At 32.1% G+C, this 24,108-nt stretch overlaps 1 protein-coding gene across 5 annotated transcripts; it reads right to left on the bottom strand.

The window, feature by feature from the left end:
• Positions 1 to 856: 856 nt before the first annotated feature.
• Positions 857 to 12,806, bottom strand: LOC129312931 (BAG-associated GRAM protein 1). 5 transcript variants are annotated; one of them, XM_054955728.1, is made up of 18 exons: positions 12,369 to 12,806; positions 11,835 to 11,904; positions 11,612 to 11,709; positions 10,715 to 10,790; positions 9,862 to 9,990; positions 9,701 to 9,747; positions 9,456 to 9,576; positions 9,168 to 9,284; positions 8,492 to 8,521; positions 8,303 to 8,402; positions 7,852 to 7,958; positions 6,696 to 6,839; positions 6,513 to 6,617; positions 3,638 to 3,784; positions 3,387 to 3,440; positions 2,726 to 2,789; positions 1,570 to 1,631; positions 857 to 1,246 (listed from the first exon to the last, which is right to left on the bottom strand). In XM_054955728.1, exons 2-18 carry the CDS (start codon positions 11,883 to 11,885, stop codon positions 1,145 to 1,147), a joined length of 1,554 nt encoding a protein of 517 aa, XP_054811703.1. In that variant the 5' UTR covers positions 11,886 to 11,904; positions 12,369 to 12,806; the 3' UTR covers positions 857 to 1,144. The 5 variants fall into 5 exon arrangements, with proteins under 5 accessions (XP_054811703.1, XP_054811706.1, XP_054811701.1 ...); XM_054955731.1 differs by having other exon boundaries at positions 9,862 to 9,949; XM_054955726.1 differs by having other exon boundaries at positions 11,835 to 11,885.
• Positions 12,807 to 24,108: the final 11,302 nt, after the last annotated feature.

Below are 24,108 nucleotides of genomic sequence, written 5' to 3'. Positions count from 1 at the left end.
TGATGGGAACAAAGAGAAGGAAGATGCTATGAAGAATTGAGAGAATTGTGTTTATATTGTTCTCTCACTCTATCTTTTAGTTTTGCATGAGAATTAGTGTAATTGTGAATATTTTGGCCTAGGATGATGTATTTGTGATGTTTATATGTTGGAATGGCCAAAAATGACGTTTAATAAGAATTATTGTTACCCCTAAAATCATAATGAATTTGGGTTTTAATAGTCAATTTGCCTCTAGAATGCTATTGTTATTGTCTGGTTGGTTTATCAGATTTTGTTTGGTTTATTTGAGTTGGTGCAAGTGGTTCCAAAACTATTGGCACTAAGTTGGTAGATTTGGACACCCATATTGTGGTTTTGAATTGAAAGTGGACTAAATTGTATATAGGTGTCCAATCTTTGAATGATTAAGTGTATGAATGTGAAATCAATGTCAATAGTTAAAAGGTTCAATGAGCTACGTGTAAACGCTGAACATCGAACTATGAATTAACACACTACAAAAGTTAGTCCCGAAGTGTTGTTATGACAACAGGAGTGTGCCGTAGCACAAAGTATGCGTGCCACAATGCATTACATAGCAAGAGCTCTAAGCTTTTTGTAATGCCCTTTTTAATGCTTATTTATAATATTATTTGATTTTTATGCTTCCACTACTTTACTTAATTAATTTTAAATTATAGTTTGAACTCAAACGTTTTTTTTAGAGTTTCTCAAGATTCCAATCTTTTAAATTAATTCTAATCCTTGAATTATAATAATTTTATATAAAAAATTACCCCTAATTATTATAATGATGTCTTGTGTCTCATGTTTTTTATCCTGATAATATCAAAGAAGACATCACAACACCATATTGCCAACCTTGAAAAATAGTGCTATATTGAAGCGCATGATACAATACAACCACCAAAACGATGTAAAAATTTCACTTTCATAGAAGCGTTCAAGAAGCTACGTGGTAACACCAGAATCTTTTGTGATGACATCCTAAGAGTATTGAAGGAGATAGACGGACAAAAACCAATTGCCACCATATTTACTTTTGTGGCTCTGGAAATCAAAAGAATTAAAAAAAAAAAAAGGAAACAAAGAAGCCGTCATACGCAGAGAAAGAAATCCTGGTATTAAGTAGCCAGAAACTTTAGGAGCTGTCTGAGACCGCGGTGTCAGTCTCACCACCAGAAGCGTTGTTCTTTACATAAGATCGGGCAACTTCTAACATCACATCAACTTCTTTCTTGTACTGCATTGAGTAACCATAATATTTTGAATATCTGTAGGTATTGCTGAAAACTGATGAAATCAACTCGAACATTAGGAGGCGCTTGGATACCACATTTGGTACTCCAAAAGTCCTTTTCGTAAACTAAATTCCACACTAAATTGATGTTTGGATAGATAAGCTTTTTTTTTTTTTTTTTGGGAAAGCTCATCCACAAAACTTAAAAGTCGTGAAAAAGTCACTTGGGGAAACGCAAGTAGGAGTTGCTTTTACTGTTTTGAAAGACAATTTGGCAAATCGAAAACTAAATATGCAGCAAATTCATCAATCAGAAGTCAACCAACCTCATTGACTGCCCCTGCCTTGATTTTAGATTGCATCACACACCATTTCTTAAAGTGCGCACCTGCAGAAAACATTGACCTAACTTGATTCCTCACTTAATGAAATATATTCCTAACTAAATGAAACAAACGTAAATGATAGCATAACGGGGCAGGGAGATGATGGCAGATTTCATTCAAAGCCTTTCATTTTGCTCCCGTCAAGGCTCGGAATTCTAGCCCGATTCAAAAAGATTTGAAATAAACTAAACATAAACAGTGTGAAATATAAAACACGTTATTTCCACAGGAAGCATAAAATCGCCTGGATAACTACGTCAAATCCACAACTGCTTGCAGTTATACCCCGCTGTAATTCTTAAAGAAGATTGCTCCATTTTCTTGGCTTCAAAGAGAACCTTGTGCCTAGTAACACTAAACTTTTAAATATCAACACAACATCCAACTTCATGACGAGAAAGAAAGTTCATCCTGTAAATTTTATTCAGCTTCTAGTCCTGGGAATTGAGTTTCAAGCCAATTATTGAACAGAAGGTTTGGATAAACAAAAATATAACTTGGCGTATCTCATACACAACAATTTCTGCTGTTATTTGGTGAGTGGCTTCTGGTTAAAGATAAACCAAGCCTTCATTGTCGTTTTTTGTTTCTTGGATAAATATTTTTCTTCTCTATATCATCTGTACTGAATTTGATTGTTTCGCGATGCTAGACAAATGACAAATCTTTGCACGGCAAGTGAAAAATTAGTTGTCCGGCAACTTCAGAGTTATGGTTGATTATTTTCTCCCATAGAATTGGGATGGGTGACGCTTCATTCAACACCGTAAATGCTACGTGTTTGACACATCTTTGATAGTGATTAACGTCCCTTGTATCTAATGGGCTAGAGGCAGGCTATCTAGAACTTTTTTAAAAAAATAATAATAAATGAGACACTATAGAAAGAATATCTGATGGAAATCTAATTAATGCGCAATAAATAGAAACAACAAAGAGAAAATTAGTAAAAGGCCTTATTTCTTTCCTTCTTCCTCTTTTCAAAAGCCTTGTTGACTTGATTTAACTTTTTCATTAGCAGGGGACTACACCACCTAAGACATGCTTTAGGGATGGGTAAAAAATTAATCAGGCATCAGCTTCATTCCAAACTTACCAACTTTTATGTCCAACATACTTGAACTTTCGTCAATTGTCTCCAAACTCCATTTACAATGCACCTGGTTGACACAGAGAACTTGACATCACCTATTCTATGAAGCAAATTATTGTATATCAAACAAAATAAAATAAGTCGAGATAAAGGTGCACAAAGACTTCCTGAAATCTATATAAAATGAAAAGACATTGGAAAAATCTTTAAAGACAACCAAAACAACACATCATTTTCTGCGCTAAATAGTTCTTCCATAGAATTTGATCATTAAATTAAAGGGCCAATTTTACATAAACACTATAGGAGTCTTTCATCAGTAATATTTTTGTTTAGGCACCTCCTTTTCTCCCTGTCCTTCGCTCTTTCATAGTTTCAAAACTATACTATTCACCAAGATTGTAAAATGCTATATTTTCATAATGGATCATATTAGCATCCCTTCACTGATGCTGATAGAGTTTTCTAGACCAGACATACATGCAAGAGCCACATATCTTTATAAAAGAAAGAATAAGTAACTAACAAAATCATATAAAAATTGACCAATCTTAAACAGATGTCAGTTGTGAAAAATAATCTTTTTGGGGAAAAAAAATCGGAGACATAAAAAATTAGCAATAACAATTGAATCTTAACCTAAGATGTCCAAAGTATTCTATACCTCAAAGTAGGACCCAAATGGTACATCATGTGCCTGTTGGACGGTTTCAAACACCTACACAAATAGGCAACATTGCTTTAGAAATTGGAAATGGCAAGAAATAAAGGAATATGAGAGATATAGGAGGGAAAAGCAGAAAAGGATTTTCATAGTTAAAGTAATTAGAATCGAACGCAGAAGGTATTAACAACATGGTCATTATTATCCCCTTTTTTGTGGACATCACCATAACAAGATGAAAGCAATCGCACCAATTTTTGCTTGTCTGGCGATAAAACAACATGTTGCCACTCTGTCATGGCAGTGTCTGGAGGGCACATAGGACTGTTACAAAGAGATCTGAAGGTTATCTCTCTCACTTGACCATCATATTCATCTGCTGTATGCCACTGTCCCATCTGGATACAGTGTAAGCAAAGCGAAATAAAACCTCAATTAAGGATTACTTGCTTGTCAAAATTTTACATCCAAACACATGCATAATGTTTAAGCATGACATGGCAATTAATTTGGCCAGAACTCAGTAATATGACAATTATGTTCTAACAGCACCCATTCTTCAAATCAGCCCACTGCAAAAAAGCATTTTTACAGTAACCAACAAATAGTCTTCTTCACACATAAATCAAGATTCAACAAGGTCATTTCCTAATCAAGCAAGAACAGCAATTATATTGCACGAGCAACTATGTTATTCTATGTTCTAAGTTATCAACTATGGTGAAAGAAATCAAGTCAGGTTAGAAAGAACTAAAAAGTAATAGCGATCAACAATGTACAAATTACAAACCATAAAAAAAAATCAAAAAGCACTTGATAACAACACCGTAAAACTTCCAATTCATGCACAAATACCAAGCTTAACAACTTTACACTTTTCATTTTCTAGGACAGAAAAATTTATCAAGTACAAGAAGATAACAAACATCAAAGGAAGATAAGAAATTCTCTCGGAGAATCAGAACAGCAGAACAAAGGTAACTAATGTGTCCCAAGCCAGAATCACAGCAAAGAGCAATAAATAAGACAGCAACAGCAATAAATGAGAGGAAAATACTTAGGTTTTGATATTAAGGAGATGAATAAACCGAATCAGATTTACAAGGAGACTCTGATTCTGGCCCAAAACCCTATTTCCTCTAAAAGATGACAAAACACTCCAGTAACACAAATTACAAGCTTCAAGATAAGAGTCTCACTCCCATTGGCATTCGAGAGGCTAGTCTCTCCTCACTATTCCATTATCATTCTTCTTGGCCCTCCCTTCCTAAGCAAAAGACTACTAATACCTTTAGTCTGGCTGACACACAGCCCATACTACCCAAAAGATCCTAATCATTATAAAAGATCACAAACTACTGTTCCTTACAGCTATGGACTGAAGGATAAACTTCTAGACTAGTTCAAGTATTTCCACTAGAGTTATTCTTTCCCTTTGACTTCCTCTAATGTGTCTTAGGAAAATAACGGACCCTATCAGTAACCAAGTAGAAAACATTTACTTAGGAAAGCTCCCCCAATTGCACAAGAGATGCGATGAAAGAAAATGCCGAGTTGAAACTCCGGCATTAAGTTCCACCCACAAGCCGGAAAACCACGCAATGAAATCGCACTTCCAAAGGACCTTAAAATACCTCCTTCATCCCACTGGAAAAAAAAAAATCCTGAACAGGGCAAACCAACCCATTATCAATGGTTGGCCAAAAACAAAAACAAAAACAAAAGATCCCAGCTGCTCGAAAATTCTGATAAGCTAATGCAAAAGCTGCCAGGCAACCTCACAAACATGCAAAAAATAGTTAGCATTAATGAGAGAAAACACATTGATGAAAGTGATCACAAATTAGATGAGCAGTGACTTGAGTCTTCCTCAGGATAAAGCTGCTTTGGCATCATACTATACTTATGAAGGGAAGGTGTACAAACCATGACTGGTTCCAGAAATACGTCATGAACAGGTTGGCTTGAAAATGGTAAGGAAAATTTTACTAGTGTCATAAGAAATTAGCTAGATTCAAGACACTAACTGCTTTGATGTAACAAGACTTGATCCATTGCCTCTTGCTCTTATACGTCTTTTCAGGGTCATATCCTTAAATAATGCCATCATTTTAACCAAATACAGGCAAATTTTCTCCTGTTGCCACCAAAACCCCAAACCCATTTCCTCATTAACCAAGATTAAACCCTCAGCCCCATCTCCCTAGCAGAAGCCTGAAATTGCAAGCTTGGATATTGACAACATTTCAGGCATTAATTAGAGTTGATTTTCTGATATTATTTGTCATTTAATTCCATATATTTTCTCCCCCTTATTTTCAGACAGATCAGACATCTATTCTGTTTTTCATTATCTTTTATTTAGTGCCATGATTTTAGGCAAGATTCTAGGGAGTAGCTGGGATGCACCTAAACCTAGGCTCTCCTATATGTACCATGATCTGTATTGAATAAACGATACGTTTTTCTCCCTCCAAAAAATTCAGCTTCTATCATTTGTCCAACACAAAATTTAGAACATAAACTTTCATGTCTTCTGCCCACATTACAAGCTTCCAGTGACAAAATCTGGAGTACGTTACCAGAAATATAAATTCTTGCAGCTTTGTTACTTGCATGGTCATAAATGTTTTATTTCCAGTAACAGAATAAAGTCCAAAATATTAAATTTTCTGATATTCACACAAGCAAGAATGCTTTCATAATCCCTAAAAGTTAATACACATACTAAAGGAGTGAGTTCATTACAAGTATCTAAGAATATCTTTCTCACATGAGTTTGAATTCTACTCAAAATTACCGTGAATCTCAGTCAGATAAATATGGGTTTGTAACATAAGAGATTATCTAGCGTGCATCAGAATGATGCTAATATTTAAAATATTCTTGAGCGCAAATGATTTATATTCTGCATCTAACCTTGCCTTTTACAGGAAGAGGACCTATAGGTTCTGTCATTCTCAGACCAGCTCTAGTTAGATAGCATGCAACCAATGACAGTCATACACCACATACAAGCTAAGTTTCTAATAAGTATTTTACTTCAGCTTTGATGTCTGTCATAACTGTAATCAACAATGTTCAAACTTCAAAAAGGTCCACAATAAGCAATCTAGAAAAACTCACCACTAGATTAGTATCCTTTCGTACTGAACGATACTCGCTCGTAAATTTTGAATCATTGTCAAATAACAAGTTAAAGAACTGCTCAGCCTTGGAAGGGAAAACATCCTGGAGAAGCATCTCAATTATATACTGTTGTTTACAATGACAAGCAAATTCTTGGAGGTAAAGGGGAAAATTGCTTACATTATATATACCAACTAAAGCCTCTTCTTTGACAAAAGGTTGAGATTTTCCAGTTTTTCCTATGCTTCCTTCAGGAACCTTATCTGGTGTCTTATTTCCCCTAACAGAACTGCTATGTGCACGCAACTCTGACTCTGCATTTTCCTATAAAATGGCAAAATAATCACATGAAATATCCAATCAATTCAGAATCCATATAAAACACATTTTGTTTTAATCTATCCGGTTTAAATTCCCTGTCCATCTCTATCATTTGTACTCTTTGTTTTAGCTCCATGTTGATCGGTGACTGCAATTAATGGCTATTTATAATAGAACTGTAATATTTAAAAAAAAAACAATTTTTATTGAACAGAGTACCAGAAGCTTCTTCAACAATCACAAATTCAATATTTTTAGGGTAAAAAGTCATAAATTCAATTATGCATGTAGGGAACGGTTCTCAACTTAGTCCATATTCCAACTTTATTGCGTTTAAAGGTCTAACTCTATTCTCATTTTACATATTGAATCATCTTGCCTACCAGGAATAGTAATCATAAAAAATGTGACTGTGTCATGCTTTCAGGTGAACCTGTACTTCAAACTCAACTAATAACAATAGTTGTGAGAGAAAATAAATAATTAATTGCAATGTTCAAGATTATCAAAGGAAATTTAATCCATATCAACAGTCACAGACAAACCTATTCATCAAGCGGAGCAGCGGATTTTTTTTTTTTTTAAACAAAAAGTAGTTCCACTAATTTCAATAATTGAGAAGGACAATTTGCCAAAATTAGTGCATTGGGCATAAAATTGCCAAGTTTCTGAAGGTACATTGTCAAACCATGTAACATGGCATACGAGTATGATTATTAGTTTTAATCCTCTTCTACTTTCTGAAAAGAGAAAACTTTTTGAATTTGAAAATGAATAAAAAATATTGATAGCACTAATTAGTCTTAATTAGATATAAGATAGATGATGCTTAAAAAATCAACTTCAAATCTGATTGGAAAAAGGACCTTAAATATATAAACTTAAGAACCTGAGTTTTTTTTATCCTTTTTAAAACAAGCTGCACCTCATTCAGGTTCAGCAATAGAAAGAAGTGTTCATACTCCAAAATAGTAATTTTATTGTAGAGATTAAGAACACCAAATGGAGGAGTAACCTTCTTCTCAGCTTCCAGCATTTCACGGAAAATCTTTGCTGCACGTTGTAAATTTCTAAATGTATGATTCCTATTCCAAAACGATGCAAACTTGTATCTTACTCTACCTGAAACAAAGAAGCAAAATGAAGACTCATTATTAACAGAATAATCATATCACCTGAAAAGGCAACCATTCGCTAAAAATATTTTGCAAACTATTCTCTTCTAAATAAACATTATGTGAAAGAAAGGTTCCGATAAAATGTCCAGTAACATAACAAGATGTCGATCATTGTGAAAGGAAGATTCATCAACAAAGGATAGAAAATCCCGTACTAAAACAAATGGCATATTACATCACAAAGCCAAAAGATCTAGACTAAATTTTAATTAAACATATTGCATAATAAGCAATCCTTCATTGTGCAAGAAAAATATTAAAGGCATAAAATTTGAACTAATTACTAACCATCAGGACTTCCCAAAGGAGGTACACCATGTCCACCCGCACCCATGCGAAGAATAATTGTTATAGAAGGATTAATAAATGCATGCTGACTCCTTCGGATCTTCCATAAACCAAATTAATTCCAATGGATGTAAGTTTCACATGTATGGGGAAGCAAAAGTAAGAAAAGAATTGAAAAAGAAATTGTACCTCATCTATATCCTCAAATGGAACAACCACCTGGCAGATGTTAAAAAAAGAAAACACTCATTTAAGTAAAACACAAAATGGTTTCTAATAGCAAACAAAAACTGCATAACACCAGCTTCCAGTAATTAAAAACAAGCAATAGATTGCCTGCATTGATAAAGGAGAAATGGTTGCCTATTATAGAATAATGAAAAATGTAGACCCAGGCAACCCATCCTGATTGCTTGGACTCAGGGTTTTCAATGCGGCAATATCTTCTCCAGAGTCACCTAAACTACATTCAAGCAATGCCCAATACTCATAATATATGATGCACAAAGCAAAACGAGAATAAAATTATACTGCCAGAGAAATCACACAGGATTTTTCTCTCTTCATTTCCAATCGAAGATATTTTTTACAGAGAACTTAACCCCTTTTAACTTTTTGACTAGTGGAACGACTTTTCTTCCTAATCAACATCTTAAAGATTAATATCTATCTTAGCAATTTTAATTAAAAAACTATTTTGGAAAAGAAGTCTTAAAAAGAATCCAACAATGTCTTGGTTATAAACCAGCAAGACTTGTTTTATAAGCAGCAACAATAACAACAAGCCTTTATCCCACTTGTTTTAAAAGCAACAACATATTATAATATTCATTTAATCTTAGACAGAGCACGTGAATAAGCTGACCTTCATTTGCTTAGAGAACACGTTAGAATGGAAGCAAATATGCCATGCTGAGACATACATACGACCATGATACAAAAATGACCTCTCAAGTGCACAAGAGTAACTATGTTCAACAACCTGAAATAGATAGCTAGCTTGTTAGATTCACAAACATGACTACAGGTCAAGAAGAGACAACATTGGTGTGCATATATACTCGTGCATAAGACTTATGATGAAAAGAGAAAGGGAAAAATTTCACATCAGTAATCCTTAATAAAATTAAACAAATAGTATAATGTCAGAAACCTCATCCGGAAGAAGATTAAATATTGTCTGAAGAGGTCCTGGCTTTTGATGAACGACAGTTGGGCCTTGCCTTTCAGTAGGCATCCTTCTTCGAGTGTTGGCTCCGCCAAAGCCATTCATCCTATTAGTCAATTCATAAATATTAGAACTAGAACATATGATATGATAATGATCACCACATTAACATTCAGTCCAGTCATCAATTTTGAACTCAGGATATATATGCATCTTAAAGTGAGGCCCACCTGGAAGAATTTGCGGACAGCTTTCTTGTTTTTATGTGAAGGCAAACCTAAAAATCAATGAACATATTAGTGATGCTGTATGAAGGGCAATAAAAATGTTAGGAGGTGAAATTACCAAAACCTACTTAAAGAAAGAAGGTTACTCAAAAATTTGGTATTACCTGCCCTGATGGGCTATCTAATGTATACCATACTGCACCAGTTTGACCTTCGCTTTCAACCAGAACAGTCACTGAACCTAGAACAGCACTTTTCCAAATAATATCCCAATCATATATCGTAATGTTAATCTGCTATGTCAGCAGGAAAAAAAGTCAGTTTCAAGAAAACAATTATAAGAGATTCAATCTGTCAAGTGATTAGCATTTATTGGCATGAAGAAAGCATGTAATACACCTCCTTTTTTGGTTATTAGTTAGGGTAGATGGTCTAACACACACAAACTAGTGCACACGTTTAATGACAACTTCAATTAGCCTCAGAATATCTATTATTTGTAATTGAAGAAGGAACCCAAATTCCATTGAGTAACAAATAACTTAAATCACATTCTCACTCAATAAATATTAAAGGCAAAACATAATGAGCCATTGAAATAATTTAACTAATAATGAGCCCTTGAAATACATTTTCAATGACATGTAAACCAATTCAAATATGAAAAGACTAAAGTATATGTACCATTAAAGGTAAAAAGTATATAGTTAAGAGGCAAATAAAGTTCATTGGCCATGGAAATAGTGCAACAATTCAGGAAACTTGTGCATTCACAAGAAGAAAAAATGAAAGGGAGGAAATATATATATATATATATATATAGAACAAGTCCTAAGAAGAAAGGTTCTATAATCATGAAAATTGTTTTGTGCTTAGCAGTAAAATTTGATATAGATCTGCTCAGATGAAGATAAATCCCACAACAGCTGCAACTCCCAGCAGCAGCTGCAAACACTTGGTACTCCTATTCCATATCAAATCGATTACAAATTCACATCAAATAGATTACAGAGGTACCTGGACAGGAAGTTCATCAACAGAGAAATTGAACTCCTCACCCCACATAGGATTTCTTGAACCAGGAACCATGGAACTGCATAATAGAAGAACAGATTATTAGGCCAGATGAGCTATGTAATTCATTCTATATACAACCAAGAAGACGTGCCAGTGGCTTGGAAAGAACATAAACCACCATGTTAAGCTTCAATCAGTCTCTTGTTATGCATATAAATATTTTTAGATCAATTCTAATACCACAAAAAACAAATTAGTAATTCATCTTTCTGCAATTTCATATACATTAATGGATCCACATGAGTGCTGTGTGCATTCGGATTTAGTAATGTATTATAAACATGCATTGTATTAATCTATAAAGCAAATTCTCCAGCTTCTCCCAGTAAGGTCAACTGTCAATTTATAAAAGTCAATCACAAATAACAAATTGAACAAGTAACCTACCGATTGCTTGCTGTAAGGAAAGAAAAAAAATACAAGATTGATAAAGGTAGAATATTTTAAGCCTCAAATTGAACAAGCAAGCAAGCAGGAAAAATAATCAAAAACTCTCTGCACAAACCAGTTTGTCACATAAAACAATATCCAAAATCAGTCAAACATAGGCCTAGCAAAAAAAAAAATTGCAATATCTGCTAAAACCCACATCACAGCAGCCAAAAACCTTTCAAATGAATTCTCCATCGCAAAACTCTTTATAAATACCCTCCCTTATCGTCGTTGCTTTATTAGATGCCAAAAGTATTACTATAGAAACTACTTTTGGAAACATTTCTTCTTCTAAAGAAAACATCTACTAATATAAATCTAAACTCAATCCGCCAAACTTAACAGCAGCATAAACATGTTCCATATCATGAACATTTGCTAAAATATACATATAGTTATTTAAACCTGAATCGCTTCTCGTTGCCACACGTGATGATAGCATAAGGATCTGATGTACCATTTAAATTTGCACCAACAAGATTCTTAGCAGCCAAAAGTTCCAACTGCATACAGAATTTAAGAAGACAGACAAATCAATATATAGTACCTTGCAATATTACGTAAGCCTTGAAGCAGGTATGCTTCTTCTTGACAGCAAGGACCGAACACTGCTAATAAAATGATATACCTTAATCAAATATGCCGAATTGGTCTGAGAATCGCCTTTAAACTGGACCATCTACAAAATAAGTGCAGAACTGCATGTCAACGAGTTAAACATTACTCGTTGAAGCAAATAAAGCAAAAGTATGAATAATCAAACTATACAACCAAGCTGAATTTTCAGTCTGGAGTGGTAAGAACAGAAAACGAACTATCGAAGATTACTTACGGCCATAACTTCTACAACGAATTTGTCTTAGAGAAACGAATGGATGAATGATTCGGTAGTCCATGATTCATATTCATAAAAAAAATTCACCTTTGAGTTTATGATTCTTGAAAAATCCAACTTAAGAGTAAAAGAAGTATAGCAACGGAGAAAAAATGTGTCCAAAGGCGATCAGAGATAGATAAAAAAAAAAAAAAAAACATCTTGCGTTGTTTCAAGACAAGAAGAACATTTCAGTGAGATGGTCCATTAAAACTTGATATTTCATTATCACTAACAATCAATCGATCAATGAACCTTGCGAGGTTATCCTCGACTTCTGAAAATAACCTTGTCTTTGTCGTCAGAAGCATCCCCAGAATTGTCAACAAGTACTCGATCATCAAAGTCTCCAGTTCTGTACGTGAAAAACCAATAGATGATTATCACAAACATGGAGGTGGCCACTGTAACTTTGATCTCCCACAGAGACGGAACTAGGAAATCCAGGGCCAAATCCATCACGTAGGGGTTCATAATCTCACAATGGAAGTGACTGATCAAGAATTGCTGGGTCCTAAGAGTTTCAGCGGTAAGCTTCTAGGGTTTGGAGGATTTGGGAAAGCCATGCCAAAGTGCTGAATTTGAAGAAGGCCAGAAACCGAACGAGGAAGACAGTCAAAGTTGGACCGTTGAACCGCGAGAGAGAGTGCGTCAAAGAGCGGCATTTGCTAAACTCGACCCACCGTTCATAATAATTGCTAGTGTCCCATGTAGATTCTTGGCTCCCCCACCCCCCAACCCCCAAGCGCTGAACTTGCTTTTATAAAAGGGAAAATTTCACTTAGGGATCTTAGACCAAACATAAAGGTAAAACTGGACTCTGAAATTTTTAAAATTTCATGGAAGGATATGTGCGGAATTTCTATTAAATTTATGACAAAAATAATAAAATTGTTTCATTTAAATGAATAATATAAATAACTTGTTCATTTTCATACTATATGTTATTCATTTACTTACAAAATATTATTTGTTTCTCTACTTCACTTATTTATAACCTTAGTTTTACTTGATTTCATTTCAAGTGTTGGTTATATGATAAGACAACTTATTTATTCTTATATGGTATGTTGTTCATTTACTTACGGAATTTTGTTCATTTTCATACTTCAGTTGTTTATAGTTACACTTTCATTTGATTTCATTCCAGGGCATAAATAAGTAAAGTAGGGAAATAAATAACATTCTATAAGTAAATAAACAACATATTGCATGGGAATGAACAAATTATTTATGTCATTTATTTAAATGAGGGCAATTTTATCATTTTCATCATAAATTTGAACAAAATTTCATACTGGTCCTTCAGTAAAATTTCAAAAATTCAGGTATTCTCTTTTTCATTATGTTTGATCAAAAATCCCTCACTAAAATTTTCCTTTGGAAAAACTAGTCTGAATGCCATATATAGGTTTGAGGTCATACAAATGTGAAAGAAGCTCATTTTGACATAATTTGTTTTCATGTGATATTAAACTAAAAATTAAAAAAAACTGTAATGAAAAAGGCAATTATAATTTATTTTATTTTATATCATTATTTAAGTAAAGAAAAATGTTAGGGCAAATAAATGTTAGGGCAAATAAATTTTAAGTTAAGAGAAATGTGTGTGTGGTGCATTTGAACACGTACGTTTGATGTTCTTTGAATTCAACAGTCAATTGTTTTACCTTTAAATCTATTTATTACGTTTCCTACTATATTAGTCTTTTTGAGTCATTTTTTAAGAATTAATTAAAGTTCTTTGCATCAGAGACATTTGCAAATAAAGAAGACATTAGATTTTTTTCATTTGTAGAAATTACTGTACATTTACAAATCATCATAATAGTTGGTTACTTTAAAATATCATATCGTCTGAATTAATTAGAATATACCATTTGTGGTATTAATCAAAGGCTTCACTTTGATGCTAGCATTTGTTTAAAGAGGATTTGACGTGCCATTTGGTGTTTGGGTAACTTCTTTGTCTTGATCACTGTGCTGCAAAGAAGATCTGATTATCTTTGTTAGATATTAGTTTTTGTCCTGCATTCCATTTCCTACCTTAACCATTGGTCTAAGATTATGAAGGTAAGGGGTGAGATCCAAATCTAACATGCAGCAAGAGAAGGAGATAGAGAAACTAAGGGCAGAGAGAATCCCATTTTAAGTCAAAGGTTTAAAGGAGTTGGTGTTCTGAAATTTGAAATTTGAACCTAAAGGATAGAAAACATAGGGAAATGATAAAGGAGGCATGGAAAGAGCAAACAGTGTAACATCCTAATTTAAATTTTAATAATTAATTTGAGTTAATAAAAATTAAAAAAATATTTAAAGGTAAGCAAATTAGTAAGAGATGATTATTAAATTTAACTTATGATATAATTCTAAATTAAAATAAAAAATTAATTAATTAAAAAATATATTAAATTATTATTATTATTATAAAAAAAGAAGAAGAAGAAAAGGTATGAGAAAGAGGAAAGAAAGAAGAAAATGAGAGCAGCTTTCGGTGCAATGATTATGTATATAATAATAATAAAAAAGGGGAGAGAGAGAGGAAATAAGAAATAATAAAAAAATGTGAGACCCACTGAATTTTTTATAAAAACCCACCTCCTTCCTTCTTTCTTTACTTCTTCATTTCTTCATTCTTCCCTGTGCGCGAGCTAAGGCAGAGAGAGCGTCTGTGAGCCAAGTTCGCCGGTGCTGGGTTTTAAGGTAAGAGTTTTTAATAGAATATTTATAGTGTGATTTTAAACTTTTCAAGACTAAGTAAGTGTTCTAAAAAAAATTTTTAGTCATCCTTCCTCTTTGGTTTCTAATTTTGTAGTGGTAGAAAATTTAGGATCTAGAAGAGGGATGAATTTATGTTGAATAAATATGGTTTATGATGTTGTTAGTAATATAATAAATGTTCTAGAGTATAAATTTGTTGATGATCTTTGAATTTGTGACTTATGGATCAAATTCTAAACTAGATCTGAAAATATATGTTGATTTATTGAGGTTTAGATGATTATTTAGGATGAGAAATGAATTATTATGGCTATAGGATTATGATTCTAAGTTAAAGACTCAATTTTTAATTTTTGAATATTTTAGGTGCGAATTTATAAAATAAAAAGAAAATTTTGATAATAAAAATTAGTTTAGAAGTTAATTTTTAGATTATTAATGTTTATTGATGACTAAAAGAGGAGTTAAAAATTTTACTTAATAGTATTGACTCTAGATTTGTATTAAGATTGAGATTAAGAATTATATTATATTTTTAATTCTATTATTAGAATTATTTTATTAGTTTCAAAAAATTGAAACTAATATTTATAAATAATATGTTATTTGTAGATTGTATTATTGGTGAAAATTGTGGTGGGAGAGAAATTATAAGAAATAATTTATTAAAAAAATCATGAGGTAACCATGCTTTTAATTTGTAATTAGTGTTACTTCATGTTAATTGGGTGATTATTAAGAAAATTATGAATTTTGTAATATTGTATAATTGTACAATATTATTATGAATTTGTTTGATTATTGTGGAAGGTATTGGGAGACTTGCTATTGTTGTTGTATTTATGTGCCACGTGGTACGCCTCTATTGGAGCTCAATAGGTGACTTGTAAGGGTTCGGGCTAATCTACCTTTAGCCGGGTAATTTAGCACCGAGTGAGGGCTGCGGCTCGAGGTTAATGGAGGGATATAAGGATGGTTGTTTGTGTGTATTGTAATATTTCTTATATTTGTTGGAATTATATTATTTTTGGTTCCCACTTAGTAAGCACACACTTAACTGTTTGTATACACTATCATAAATTGGCTTTGGTTATTGAGACTTTTGAGTCTCATTGTGTGGTTAATAATTTTCAGGAGAAGAGCTACGAGTGACACGTGGAGGAGTCCCAGAGGCTTAGTGGCATAAATCCACTATAAATCAATATTTGATTTATGATTTATAGTGTGTTATATTGCCAATATTAGGGCTTTTTGTTTATTGACAATTATATGAATATATAAATGTAATCATGCCTTTCAAACTATTTCTATTTTTGGTATACTATGGATGACTGTAATTTTAATATTTGGTTTACTTTGGATTGGTTAAAATGGCATGATTATGAGGCCAAATAACTGGCTTGTGTTGAAAATTGACTAAATTATTTATTTTACTTGTTAGGAGTATAAGGATGGACAAATGTGATTTAGTTTACTTGTTGGAAGTATAAGAATAGACAAATGTGATTTAGCCTAATGGCATGTGGGAGGTAAAAATTTATCTGAAATGTTATATTGGATGAGTTGAAGCCAATTATAAAATATTTTATATTAAAATTATTGATATAAAAATATGTTGGGTGGCTGTAACCCAACTATGGTTGAGTTAAATTATTTAAAAAAAAATTTGGTGTGTTACAACAGGCATAAATGGAGAAGGTTAGATAAATGGATTTAATGCTCCCATTGAAAATGGAGGTCACCTCTTTTGAAATTGAAAAAATAGTAGGACAATTGATGAGAATTGGGAAATTAGAACACCCAAGTACAATAAAAAAGGAAGTGAATTAGGAGAAGAAATTAAAATTTCACCCAAGTATATTAACCAATGAGATTGAATAGATACTGACCAATCAGTGTATACATCAAGTTTAAGAACCCCATCATTTGTACCTTACACAAAAATGATTGCCATTTTCTCTTTACATATGAACACGATTTCATTCCACAATTATTGACATTGACGCTAACAAATACATATAAATAAATCTAATTTCTTCTAACCTCACAAAGCCAAACCTTTTTTTAAATAGGAAAACCAAGATTGTGTTTGTCACCTAGGGCAAAAAAGCTCTATAGCTTTTATTATGAGTGAAGAGTCTTCTATAATGCCTAAAGATCTCTTAGGAGGAGAATTTTTGCAATACTAAAACTTTGATGTATCAAGCTTTTGTAAAGCCTCCCATCTCTCTCCCCCCCTACCTACCTACGAAACCATTACCTTCCAATATCTTCAATTTTCAAACATCTTTAGGCATGGAGAAGGATTAAACTGTGTACACAAAAGTGTAACTTGTACCATTTCTTCTAGTTTCATCAAGTCAAAGTTTCCTTTCAAATTCTTATCCACCCATTTATTTTGAATTGAAAAGCATGTGGAATAAGCTCGTGATCAGCAACATCATCAAGAAAGAGTGAGAAAGTTAGCTAACATTCATACAAAGACACTGGAAATACATAGGGAAGGCCTAGCTAAAAAAAAGATAATTAACAATGGTTGATCGAGTTTAGCACATGTGTAATACTATGGGTTGACCTAAATCCCACTTCTTCTAGTGCACTCGATAAGCAAGGAAGAGATAATTCTTCTAGGAAAATTGGGTTTGCGAAGCAAACATTTTAACTCCTATTCAAGGCGCATGATAAAGTTTCTCAAGCTAGGCTTAGGCTATAAATTGACAAGATGTGGTAGAACTTTATATAGATTGAGTATTTTGTTGGGGTCCAATAGATTCTTGATTGAAGCCATTAGTTGCACCTATCCTGTTTGATAGTAGAATAAATATTCCACACACCAATCTACATTTTCAAATAGAGAAATATATAATGAGTTGGTAATCACATACAATTTCACATGATTGGCTATAGAAAATCTCACTAGCTTTCATTAATCTAAGGCCATGCTCTGCACTTATATTGCCATTGTGCATCAATGTCCACTCATACATATAAGGCTAGATTTGTGATAAAATCTGCAAGTTTTAATAGAAATGATCTATTATAAAAAGATAACCATCACAAAACCATGATTCGAGTACCCTTTGAATAGATATGATAAATAATGAGGAATAAAGAAAGGATATTAATGGAAATTGCAAAAGTCTGAGCGTATGACCAGTTGGAGTAGTATCAAAAACTAGTAGAATAATCCTTTGCTTGCACTAATTTGTATAAATTGTCAAATTAAACAAAAAAGCATTTAACATATTTTATATGAATTAAGTATCAAGAACAAATTCTACATATCAAAGACTTTAATGGAAAAACATCAAATTTTTAGCCTAACTATATTTTTCTTCCTTAATTAACGATTAGGAAGCAAAAAACATTGAATTACATAATGAAGCAATACTAAGTAATGTTCATCTATTTTCGAACATTTTTTTTTGTTATCAACAGATATCAATGACAAAATGAAAAATCAATTATCACTATTATGATAGTAACTATAATTGATGTAGGAGAGGCAAGGGATGAAAGTAATTACTTAAATAATAAATGGAATGGAAAGAAAGTATGGGGAGAGAAGAATAAACAATGAGAGAATCTGAAGGATAAGATCAATTTCTTATAATAGATTGCCTCCTACACAATTCTTCCTTGTAAGAGAGATTCTAAAATACAAATTTTTGTTCATTACATTCAATGAAGTCAAGAGAAAGAAGGCTGCATAGTTTTAAAGCAGAATAAAAAGAATAAAGGTTTTCATTCATTGCTAGGGTTCTATCGCGTGAAAAAGAAGAATAAAGATATCTCTGTCTCCCTTGCTCCCTTTATCTCTTTGTATCGAATTTGAACCATTAGGAGATGCTTGAGATTTCTTCAAGATAGAGAGTATTGAGAGATACGAAGATGCATAAGGAAGAAGTAGCTAACAAAGAATCCAATGATTATGAAGCCCTAAAAATAACCCTGAACTATAATAAAGGAAGAATAGACTATAAGTATGGGACCGAGAAGCATACATAAATGGAGATGGGTGTTTGAGTTAATGCTCCCATGCAAAAAGTAAAGGAAGGAAACTGAATTCATGGTGGGTGCATAAAAAATAGATTAAACCAATTGGAGAAGATAATTTAAATTATACTAAAGCTAATTGACCAATCATATGAGAGAGCATCTGGCCAATTAGAAGACTTTTATGAGATTTGTTAATATATATAGATTCTTGCATAAGTGTAGCGAATACTAGTACAATGAAATAAAATTTTGTGCACCATTATTTTTAATAACTTTGTTTTTTTAATAGGGTGCTTATTTAATTTTTTATGTTTTCTCTTTCTATTATTATTAATAACAAAATCAATTTATATTTATTATTGTTATCTAACATTGCATGTTTTTGTTGGACAGGATATGGATGACATGGTATACCATTCATTCAAGAATTTCTCCATGTTTTAATAGCATTTATCTTAAGCATTTTTCCAATACAATCATTTGATGTTTAATATAATTGGATTAAATCTGAAAAAATATTATCAATGCTAATTAACATATCTCTTAGAATAATTTTCAATTGTTTATTAGTTCATCTTAAATAAATGAGCATGAAATCTAATAAATGGACCATGCTATCTAATACATCGACCATGCTATTTATCATTCGTAAGTTAGAATAGTACAACTTATTTTAAATCTTACTATAAAACATGGCTCATAATGTAAAATCCTCTAAATAACAAGTAATAAAGTTCCCCTTATTAATCCACAATTAATTAAAACCCGAGATAATCATTGGATTAATCCAATTAGATGGCCAAGTTTGTAATTTATAAAAATGAGATTTCAAGTTTTTCATAATTCAAATGACTTAAATATCATTTAACAACCCTTTAATCAGAATGAAGTATTTTTTTAGAAGTATGGGATACTTTATGGGAGTAAAAATGCCTAAAATCAACTAAAAAAATTTAAGAAAGAAAAAATAGGGTAATGCACCGCCGCTCTCCTTCTCTGTGCCACACGCCGCGGCATATTGCATGTTATCATATAGCTTTTTGCTATCAAATGACAGCAACTAAGGGCAAATTTTGATGCACCCCAATTCTTCATTCGTTGTTCGAATAAGGTAATCTAAGTATCTATAAAAAACTCTTTTTATAGTCTAGCTAATGGCACTAGTTACTTCTAAATTACATCACATGAAAAAGATTAACACACTTTTCACAACTCAAAGGTGTTCAAGACCCCCCACAAGTGTCAAAAGCTATATCTAACACTTAAAACACACTCAGTAGATTCAGGACTACCTGTACAACACATTATATGCATATAATCTCAACAATACCTAATTTTCACTCCTCAACCCCTTAATACCAAAACAAAAAGGGGATGTTTTAGCATTACATTATACAACTATGTTATGATCGAATCAATACTCCTACACTTGTACTAGTATTTTAGCCCCATTAATGCTTAATCAAACTTACATACTTATTTCAGGGCCCAAAATACATTCCAAATCATAAACAATAGTAAAATGCAAGTGTATACAAAATGCATCCTAATTAGTAACATGCTATCTATTACACAAAATAAATGTGGTTAGGAAGTTTTATAGTAGGAATACACAAATTCCTATGCCTCCGTAGTTTTTCCTTTATCCACATCGAAGCTAGAACCTGTAAAATACTAAAAGAAAAGGATGAGTACAACCACTCATTAACCAATGTACATCTATCCCATACAGTCGAATATCAATTGACAAAAATATTTAGATAAGAGTTGGATATTCAAAAGCTTATGTTCACACATATCACAAGTATATTACAATACACCATTAACTTTTTATCAAATTTTTTTACATAATCACACTATAAGACACGTTGTCATAATGAGACAACCATGTGACAATGGTCCATTCAATAATAATAATGCACCTTGCCACAACACAAATAACCTTACGACAATGGTACAATCAACTATTAAGATTTACTACAAATTTAACAATCACGTGACACATTGGATAAATATATGCATGATCAATTCCTTCTCATACGCTTCTCATTTTCTCTGACTAAAATCGTAGGTTATAATATCAATCAAGGCTCCATTCGTATGACTAGACTACTCAAGCTCATCAATTGTGAAGTGTGACTCGACAAAAGATCACAACAATCAATCTCGAACCTCAGCTTCCCTCACTCTCAAAATTTAGGGTGTTGTATATCTTAAGCCAATTTCTTCGATAAACAGGTGGAGATAGCTAGGTTCTAGTCACTTGATAAATTATGGGACAATCTCTTGATAAATAGTAGGACAAGGCTAGCCTTCGTGTATTGAAGGGCAGCTATAAATACCATATAGATTTAATCTGCTCTTCTCCCTAGGCAAACTCCTACCAACCAATCATGTAATGTCTAATGCTCATACGCACATTTACACATACTTGAAATTTATAATTAATAAGCTTATGGTTTTCATTCACATTATCAATTGAAACATGTGAGCAGCGTAACCATTTTCATAATTACTCCATCTTTCAAAACTCACCCATAGACACATATTCTTCACCTTACTCAATCATCACATTCACACATTTATCAAAGTAACTTGTCAAACTACTCATTTCTACACATACTTGTAATATACACTTATTTCAAGTTTCAACTCCACAATTATAGCTAAATTAAGGTTAGTGATAACCTTGCACAATTATAGCATGTGTTTTATAACTACAATTTTAATCATTCATGTAAATGATTCCATTTTTAAATTTATATTTCAATTAACGTATAACTACACAAACATAGATTTTCCTCAATTATTTCAAACCTTTAAAAGGTCAAATATTTATCCCTCACTATATGCTTTTGAGCTTGCTCTTCATGCCCAAAATAGTGCCCGGATGATTAATGTACTATTAATCAAGTCTAAATTCAAAAAAAATTGCCAAATATACACTTTTAACACTAATTTTTCATTTCTAAAATACCTAAAGCCTTTGTTTCTTATATTTAGGTTTACCCATTGGGTGTACTAGCTTTCTCTAACTCATAATAGCTTCATCAAATACTCAGCTCATCATTAATGGCTTTCAACTACCTTAAATCCCACATTTATGGCTAAATTTTTAGACATTTATGGCCAACCTTTGCCATAAATGCATAAAACTCTCCATTAATAGTTTCAACAACTCAAATAGGAAAGGCTTACCTTAGTAATTGGGAGCTTAGAACCTTCTCAAATTCTTTTCAAAATTGTGCCTTAGTAGAGCTCTCCCAATGTCCTTTGTTTACTTTTTCCTTTTCTTTCGATTTTCAAGTTTGCACCCAAAGTATTTTTGCAAAGTTTTGGTTGTATGTTGCGGTGGATGGATGACACAAAGAGGAGCTTCTTCTTGTTGTTATGTAATGTACTTGGCTCATATAGCATGTGCTATGGCGCATGGTACAACAAGAGGATTCTTAAATTTTTCTCTCTCTTTAAAGCCTAGGCAACTCAATTTCACCTTGAACTTGATCCTCAAGCTGCAACCACACACCAACAATACTCTTTAGCTGTCCTTTAACTCTATTTTACTTAATTAAACTTAATTACTTTATTAATAAACTAAGGATTAAATTCAACATGTTACACATAATATAAATAAATGGGCGTATGAGAGAGCTTTAAATATGCATAATTATTTTTATAACATTATCAAGTTTTATGGACATTATCAACAAATTAAAAAAATGTCGATTGTTACAATAAAAACAAGTATTGTGGATTGGTTGACTTTTACTTAGTACATATATTCTATCTGGTCTTATATTAAAATCATTTTTAATATAGAACTAAAGCAGGTAGTAAATAAGCTATAAGATTATTATGGCAAATAATAAAGGAGAGTCGTACTTAAGGCCTACAAAAGCAACAAAATTGCAATTAAAGCCTAATAGAATCTGAAATTACTTTGAGGGCCCAAAACCCTCATTTGCAATCATGCTTTTAGGTGAAATGACCCCTTTACCCCTCACAAAATTTACCAATGTTCATGATAGACTCTTTAATCTCTTCTTCTTCCTTCTTCCACCTTTTCACTCTTCCTTTTCTCCCTTTAGCCATAATCGACGTCTTTAAAGTTTGGGATGTGGTGCATTCACCATATCCTTGAGCTTTCACCATATCTATAGGATTGCAGAAGTTGGGTTTGGAAAAGTTGATCGTCAAAATCTTTTATAAACATCGAAGGACCACATACTTATAGCAGATATAGTTTATATGATTAGATTAAATAAGTTCCTTTACATTAGGTGTCGTTTCCATCCCCTCGCAATTCTCTTTCAGGTTTGGGTTAAAGAAAACAAAATTTAAAAAGTTCAAATGGAATGAAGAAATCTTATATCATGTTAAATACATTGATTCATGCTGAATCTACAATATATGTTCTGCACATGGTAAATTATTTTTACTTAAATTTGCCTTGGTTCCCATGATGGACTTTGTGTTGCGAAAACTTTAATGTATATATAATATAGGCCTTCAATTGTATTATATATATATATATATATATATAAAATGGTTAATTGTTCTCTAAACTTTGTATTTTTGATTTGGTTGCTGAAATAACCTGACTTGATTGTTGATATAATTTGACTTGTTTGATAGACTCTGATGTGGTAGTCATTCTCCTTTGTTAAGTTGTTATTTTTTTTTTGCCAAGTTATTATATCTTATTTTTAATTGTTATCTACTTAAATTCAAGCTGCCATGTCCTAACCTGACACCTAAGTGGTTATTCTTTTGTTGTCAAGTTGTCATTTTTATATGTTCGAATTATCTTTTACATGAATTATATTTGTTATTTTCTCATACTTGAGTTGTCATTTTCTTCTATCAAGTTATTATTTTCCTCTACTTAAGTTGACACCAGTTATTATATATATGTATATATAATATTTTACATTATTATATCAACAAATATAATGTAATTGGCCCAATGGTTATTGAGCATTTTGAAAACCTTGTGATCTGGGGTTTTAATCCTCCTAAGATCACCATTTAAAAATATAAGGGTATTTTGTAATTGCATAGGAATTTGAACTTGGTACAACATATTTCATCAATATCAAGAAAAGTTTTAATTCTGTTTTAAAATTTAATAAGTTTTTAATTTTATTTTTATTAAATATGTATACTTCAATAATATATTCTCTTTATTCAATATTAAATAAAAAATAAAATAAAAATTTAATACATGATTTATAAATATAATTAAAATTTTTTCCTTCTTCCTGTCTTATAAATAGTAAGATCAGAGGAGTACATTTTATAAGATTCG

Source organism: Prosopis cineraria, unplaced genomic scaffold, assembly GCF_029017545.1.
Source record: "Prosopis cineraria cultivar Desert tree isolate PC_DT_omini unplaced genomic scaffold, ASM2901754v1 PC6, whole genome shotgun sequence".
Classification (NCBI taxonomy): Eukaryota; Viridiplantae; Streptophyta; class Magnoliopsida; order Fabales; family Fabaceae; genus Prosopis; species Prosopis cineraria.
This window is presented reverse-complemented; position numbering and strand designations above follow the sequence as displayed.

What these genes read in the sequence shown, in the direction of transcription:
- LOC129312931 (XM_054955726.1), bottom strand. Translation starts at nt 12,554, where the DNA reads ATGAACCCCTACGTGATGGATTTGGCCCTGGATTTCCTAGTTCCGTCT. An exon ending in TGCTGGAAGCTGAGAAGAAG is followed by an intron (nt 6,840 to 7,851) that starts GTTACTCCTCCA and finishes GCCATTTTATAG; the next exon opens with GAAAATGCAGAGTCAGAGTT. An exon ending in CTTTAGTTGGTATATATAAT is followed by an intron (nt 6,618 to 6,695) that starts GTAAGCAATTTT and finishes ATGCTTCTCCAG; the next exon opens with GATGTTTTCCCTTCCAAGGC.